We start from the raw sequence: 7,534 nt of genomic DNA, 5'->3' as shown, positions 1-7,534 counted from the left end.
GCAGTGTTCGAACTATACCTTGGACTTTTATGTGTGTGTATATATAGATAGATAGATAGATAGATAATAAAAACAAATAATAAAAGATTATGCCTAAGTACTTAATATTTTTAATGAGCCTTTTTTTTACATATTTGACATTTTAATGCACTTTATGCCCCCACAAAATTCTCAAAAATAATTTTAATACAGAAATTAAAACACACTCATCATAGAAGAAGTGTGTTCAGGTTACTGTATTTGTGATTTGCAGTTTATTTATTTATTTATAAATAATGGATAGGACAAAAAATTTGTGTCACATCATTGACCCTGCATTATAAGTAGAGATATTCAGTCCAATTTATCATATCCCCAAGTAGATTGCTTAGAAAAGTAACAGCATATTATAGACTATACAGTGTTTGTCAATGTTTGTCAATACAATAAAAAAATACAGGGTTTGTCAATACAATAAAAGGTACGAGTAGTGTTTTTTTGTTTAGTGCCAGTATTACCCATTGCAGCTTAAAAAGATGAGTAAGGGTATTTGTGGATGTAACCTGTTGCTTTGTGCAGGAAAATACTAATGTCTGTACCTAAGTCTCATCAGTGTTCATTGCTCTTTAGACATAAGGGGATGACATTAGTGTTCTCTACCTACACCACAACGTCAGTCAGCTGTCAATTAAAAAAAAAAATCAGCTGTCTAGTAGGAATATCCTCCCCGGGGTCTGTATGTCTGAGCCGCAAAATGCAAAACCACTGAGAAGAAATAAATACAAATAAATGTTCCTGATTTGTCTTCTGTGCCTTTGTCTGTCCAACACACTCAAGTCCTCAGTGTGCCAAGCTGAGCATCTACATTTGGGTTTGGCTGTTCTTGTCTGCGAAAACCACAGGAAAAGGAAATGTAAAGCCTTGAAAAACATTGGCCCGAGTAAAAATGGCTGTAAAAATGGAAACATCCAGTTTATACTAACATTTTCAAATTTTAACATTCAGGCAGACTGCCTTTTTTTTCTTGATAATGTGTCCTCTTTTTACATTTGTCTAGCTCAACTCACTGTTTTCAGAGAGAAAATTATGTTATCATTTACTCACCCTTTTTGATTGCCATGATTGTCTTTCTTCTATGGAACACAAAAAGAGTTATTTATAACTCCATGAAAGTGAACTTTCACCAGGACTATTAAAAACATTGTCAGGGCAACATATTGGCTTCAGAAAAACTTATTATAGTTTAATTAGACTTTTTTTTTTTAAATAGTCCCATTCATGTATCCATTGCATGGAAAAGAGCAGCACAAATATTTTTCAAAACATCTTCTCTTGTGTTTCACAGAAAAAAGTAAGTCATAACTGTCTGGAATGACATGAGGATGAGTAAATGATGACAGAATTGTCTTTTTAGGGTGACCAAATCATGATTTATTCCTTACATGGCTTAATCAGACGTCATTCTTTTCGTTCCTCTCACGCTTCACACATGTCACATATAGCCTCGCTCTGTGTTCCCAGCTGTATTGAGTGTGTCTAACAGTCTTGGTGAATGAGTGTAGAGTCTTCGGGATGCTCCAGCGAGATGGGCCATCTGGTCACTGCCGCCGGGCCCTTGAAGTGCTGTGAGAGAAGCCGCTGCGGTCGGCCATGGAGACTGGAGGTTTGCAGCACAGCACTTCCAGGCCCCTGCCTGTGTTTCTGACCTCTCTGCTTTAAATAAAGCTTGCACATGGATCCGCACGTCTCACGTCTCGTCAGCCCCGTTACAGCGACAACTGTCATTATGAATGAGTAACTGAATCATCGTCAACTGATTCATTTAAAAACACAGATTCGTTCATCAGTAACAAAAGGGTTAAGGCTAGATGTTATATAGATTCGTCTACTGGGCATGCTCACATCAATACAGCGTCATTTTTGTCACACTGTACAACAATAATTACTGTTTTTGTATTATTGTAAAGGGTAGGTGTAGACATTAATAAAACACAATCTAATTAGGTAGAAAATTAAATGTATTGTTAGCTTCCAGTTTAAGCTGTATCCCTTCTAGCCACAACCTAACAAAAGCTGTGAGTTCTTAATTCGTCTAATCAACTGATTTAAAACACTGATTAATTCAGTATCAAAACAAGTATGAGTGAATCATTCACTCAACCAATTTGTACAAAAACACCGATTTATTCAAGAAGGGAATATCTGTATTGTGTGTTGCTTGAAGGGTGGTTTCATGGTCAGAGCAAAAACTAGCAAAGTAACTAATCATGTCTAAAATGTAAGTAGCTTAATATTAACTTCTTGTTCACTGAACAGTGCATAAAAGCAAATGTCACTCTCAGTCACGCAGTATGACTGATATTTTGGAACAGAAGTCTTGCCAGTCAGTGGGATATTAAGCATAATGCAAAAAGGTTGGTTTTCTCTTACGTAAGGATATCTCAATTGCACAATTAATATGATTTGTGAGCACACTGTCATTGTTATTAAAAATTAGTTAGTGTACGATATTTTATTCATATTCCCATTTTTACCATCGCCCGCTACTAAGTTCTGCTAAGCGTAAGTTGTCATGCTCTCCATGCTGAATATACTGAGACTCAGTCCTCTGTCGTTTCACTCAGTTACTTGCACATACTGTAACAACTAAACCATAAAGTGAGTCTCGGCTAGTAACCATAAATCATAAATCACCGTCTTTTTTGATGCCACGTTTTAGTCTGCATACCTTAACCTAAATTTGTAGGTTTGTATTTTCTTTTCCACGACTGTATAAGCAGTCGCTGGTCGCTACTGTTGATGGATAAGTAGAAGGGGAGATCAAGAAGAGAAATATGAGGCTTCAGTGCACAAGCTCAAGATTCAGAGAGGCACAACGTTTGGTTCAGATGAGCTCATGGGCATCTCTGTTTCAACAGACATCAATCGTATTCTGTGGTTTTGTGGTTACTTCTAAGAACTACCTTTTTATAATCAGAGGCAGTCTGACTGTGAAGCTGTAGTTAGAGACTGAAAAGGCTGAGTATGCTTTTTGACATAAACGTGGACAAAAGTGACATTTGAACAGCAACTACAGCTACAAGCGCAATTATTCATTTTTAAATAAATTCTTAAATCCCAAGCTTAATATTTATGCTGCTTTCAGTTTACATGTAAACAAAACTTTGCTTTGTTATTTAATATGAAACAAAGTCTCTATTATGAATCAAATTCTGTCAATTTTTATCATGCATATCAAACAATAAATGTTGTTCTGGTGCTCTTTATACCACTGTATGTAGGTTTGTTTTGTTTATTTATTGATTTACTTTGAAATTTCAGTTTCAAAGTCATTCTGATGGTTCATTTACTTCTAATAAGGCGAATGGCTTTTGTTTCTTTCTAAACATCTGTGTTTGTAAGTTTGGTGAGCGGGTACGAAATTCCGCGAAAAAAGCGGATTGCTTTATGGCAGCAACAATGCACTCGCTACTGTAATTACGACTGTGATATATTTACGACAGTGGACTTCACTCTTTTAACTGCAGGGGGCGCCAAAGTTGACAAACCTACATTCAGTTGCTTTAATGAGTCGTAGCAGATAGCCGTGTCTGTATCTCGTTCTCATTTCTATTAGTTACAGCACGAACATAAATAGGAATGAACATCGGAAGGTATGTTGAAAGAAACAGTACAATAAACTGAAATGTGTGGTGTCTCATGTAATCGCTCAATTCGTGTTTAAACAGCGTAGATGGGTCAACAGCTTGTAAACTATGCCAGGTAAGGTTAATGTAACCTCAGGAAAGCCAATGTCCATAATTCAATAGTTAGCTAGAAAAATAACTGGAGGAGCCTTTTGTTAAATATGTACACTAAATTACATTAATTCCATATATTTTTCCTTTGTGATGTTTTATATGATGTGTTTAAATATTTCTTGTCATGAAAACAAGTTTTTATGATTGCGCCACTTCTGTTTATATTTCAACAACGAACTGGAGTAGGCCTAGTATAGAATCGTATCATAAGTAATATTATAAAAACTGCCTTATGTGCAATTTAAACGCTCGTATACAACTCGGTTTTTTTATTTGAGTGTTGATTATTAAATGTTATATCATAAATATAACTTTTAACCTTGTAATATTTTAGTAATGTAATAACTGACAAGGTTCCCTGTATAGTTTACAGCGTTAGTTGAGAGATTCGTTTTGTATAAGAAAAATTGGCATGTTCTTTAGTGGATCCAAATGAATCAATATCGAATCAGATCAAGAGCTTGTAAGTCAGAATTGAATCGTGAAATCCTTCTCATTTCTCATTAACATTTCTAAATTAATAAATGACGCTAACATAGTTTAATATATAGAGATTTAAGAGAATTTCACTGGGTGAATAAATGGTTAATAGTTGGCAACATATAGCGAATTAGATTTTAAATAAATGAAAACAAGGCTGTGAGGGACAGACCTACAATTTGAAAACACTTCAAAAAAGACATTTTCAGTTCTTCATCAGCAGAAGAAAATGTTTTTGCTGAGAGCCAGAGGTTATTCTTTTTATAATTCAGAACTTTCAGACATCCACAGAGGTCGCAGTAATGTTTCATATCAACTTTGTCTCAAACGTTGCTACTTAAAATTCTGTGGAAGATATAAAAAATGAGTGAATTGTTGACATTTAAAACAAGTTTTTGGGATGTATAGATATTTGACAGATTTTCTATCTATTTATTTGTTTTTGCAGTGTGCAAGTCGGCCACAAACGCATGGCAATGATCCTGGAATCATGGAAATCATGGAAACCGGAGGCTTTTGGTTTCTAAGCATCTGTATAGTCAATCAGGAGTCACCTCGCAGCTTTAAAGTCCTGAATGAAGCAGGCAAGCCACCCAGGAGGACCTCCAGGAAGTCCTGTAAGTCTCCGGATGGAGATTTTTAGGTTAAAGTTATTTTAGCTAGCTTTGCTTTAGAGGAAATTATAGCAGCAGCGGTAAAACGAAGAGAGAGAACAGGACAGGCGGTCAGAAAAGTGTATAATTTTCTAATTTCTCTCATGGAGGATGATCTAATCCTCGATAAGGCTTCAATAGATTTGTTGAACATCTAGACCAGAGGTGCCCAAACTCGGTCCTGGAGGGCCGGTGTCCTGCAGAGTTTAGCTCCAACCCTAATCAAACTCACCTGAAGCAACCAATCAAGGTCTTACTAGGCATACTAGAAACTTCCAGGAAGGTATGTTGAGGCAAGCTGGATCTAAACTCTGCAGGACACCGGCCCTCCAGGACCGAGTTTGGGCACCCCTGCTCTAGCCCAACCCTCTGACCCCAGATAAACAACGTTGGTCTTCTTTAGGCTGTAGGTGTCTCCTGCTGTAACCCTTTCTGCACGCTTGCGTACATGTTATCTAAACTTCATCTCGTATTGTAAAACTGTCAACACTATTCCCCAATGCAGCCATTTCCATGGAAAGCTTAGAGGCCACAAATGAGCAGTTAGCATCATGTTAGCTCATAGAGTCATTTTATCATCCTTGTACTATCATTTTATGCAATGCTGCACAGTCATGCAGCCTGCTGCTAACTACTCTCAAGAGAGGCGTGAATGCATTTTGAATTTTGGCATAATACGTTTTGCCACAAGAAAATAATTTTAGATAGATAGATAGATAATCATAGATCATAATATTTTTACTTCTGTGAGCTAAAATCACTGTTACAGTAACACAACAATAAACTCACTACGTATTTCTGCTTTTAAACCATGCATGAGTCAGTTTACATCAGTGTAAGTGCCTTACTGAAGCTGCCACTTTTGCTTTTGTAAAGAAACTGAGGGACAAGTAGAAATAATATTCATAACGTCATAATGCTCCAAATGTTGTTGCTAGAGCTTAATTTATAATGAACCTGGAACATTCCTTGATCACTTAGCATCATTATGCTGTCTCTGTGTCTCTTTCAGCTTTAATCATAGCCTTTACAGGGTTTTACGTTCTGTCTCTTTTTCAGTAATGTTATGCAAAAGCGGCTTCTTTTTGGAGATTTTCTCCGATTTTTACTCAGGTTTTGCTTTGATCTCTATGACAGCTGGAATTAAACTCTTTAGTCTCTCGAACGCCACTCTAAGAAACATAAATTTCACCCTTAATCTAAAAGAGAAGTCGGGCATTGTCCATTTGTTAGCACACATGTTCAGAAACGTTGAGCCTTGGTGCTCATGTAGGCCACATTCATTTGAATTCTGCTTGCAACCATTCCTCCTCTTATGCTGATGAATTTGTGGTAAAATACAATAGTTAGCATTTGTTTGGTCGCACAGCCAATGACATCGACAACAAAATATAGAGGAAGTATTTCATCTTTCCTTTTAAAAATAGATTTATTACATATTTGATTTTATTGTTTGTTGTATTTAATATGAGCATTTATTGTTGCTTCTCAGACCAAAACTATGACACATTTTTTGGCCATGACACACCAGTTGAGAACTATTGCTGTAGGAGATGTATGAGATTATTTGTGTGGTCAAACTCTGTTTCTACAATGCAGAGCAGTGTTTTGGCAAACAAAAACTTATAAGCAGTTATTTTAACAAGTCTTTTCTCCACCCCACCACACACTGTGCTATGTGATTCCCAGTAGCACATCTATAAAACAGCAGTGAATGACATTAATAATGAGTACTGCATGTCTTTGGGTCTATTCCAAATCTAGCGAGCTGCCTTCGACTGATTTAAAACATTCTACATAGGCAACAACTCAAATAGTGGCACATGAATAGTGCTTTTCATGTGAGGCTTGACTAACAACTGAATTCAGTAGAGTGGTGCAAGGATGGCGTACAGCTGTAGGCCTAAACCTGGAAACGAGTTAGGAGTTTAGCAATTCTAGTTCCATCGTCAGTGTTTTTTTTTGAATGGGATTTGGTTAAATGTTTGAAATAAGGTCTGTGGTTAACACAAGCTCAAGATATTTTCACATTTTATTTTATGACATAAAATACACCACTAATTCCCCCTTGTGATTTTTTAAAAGCTTTTACTTTTCTTGAAAAAGCCGATTGATAACAAGCAGCTAAATGGGACTTCAGAGGTTGTCAGAGACATTTAAGTGGTAGTTCACCCAAAAATGAAAAATTCTGTCGTTCTAAACCCGTCATCTTCGGAACACAAATTAAGATATTTTTGATGAAATCCGAGAGCTTTCTTACCCTGCATTGACAGCCACACAACAACCACGTCCCAAGTCCCAGAAAGGTAGTAAGGACATCGGTAAAATAGTCCATGTGGCATCAGTGGTTCAACCGCAATTTTATGAAGCTACAAGAATAGTTTTTGTGCGCAAAGAAAACAAAAATAACGATTTGCGGCACTCTCGTGAATGGTCACGTGGACTATTTTACAGATGTCCTTACTACGTTTCTGGACCTGAGAACGTTGCAGTTGCGTTGTTGTCTATGGAGGGTCAGAAAGCTCTCGGATTTCATCAAAAATATCTTCATTTGTGTTCTGAGGATGAGCGAAGGTCTTACGGGTTTGGAACGACACAAGGGTGAGTAATTAATGACAGAAT

General features: G+C 36.7%; 1 protein-coding gene across 1 annotated transcript in view; it reads left to right on the top strand.

The window, feature by feature from the left end:
* Window positions 1-3,554: 3,554 nt before the first annotated feature.
* Window positions 3,555-7,534, top strand: part of dlx4b (distal-less homeobox 4b) — a 107,693-nt gene continuing 103,713 nt past the window's right edge. Inside the window, exons 1-2 of the mRNA XM_016551973.1 lie at window positions 3,555-3,632; window positions 4,708-4,876. Of these exons, the coding sequence (XP_016407459.1) occupies window positions 4,750-4,876 (127 nt within the window). The 5' untranslated portion in view covers window positions 3,555-3,632; window positions 4,708-4,749. The remainder of the gene's footprint in view (window positions 3,633-4,707; window positions 4,877-7,534) is intronic.

The sequence above is a fragment of the Sinocyclocheilus rhinocerous genome, unplaced genomic scaffold (genome assembly GCF_001515625.1).
Source record: "Sinocyclocheilus rhinocerous isolate Xijiao unplaced genomic scaffold, SAMN03320098_v1.1 scaffold2994, whole genome shotgun sequence".
Taxonomy (NCBI): Eukaryota; Metazoa; Chordata; class Actinopteri; order Cypriniformes; family Cyprinidae; genus Sinocyclocheilus; species Sinocyclocheilus rhinocerous.
The sequence above is the reverse complement of the archived record's forward strand: the minus strand, read 5'-3'. Positions and strand labels throughout refer to the sequence as shown.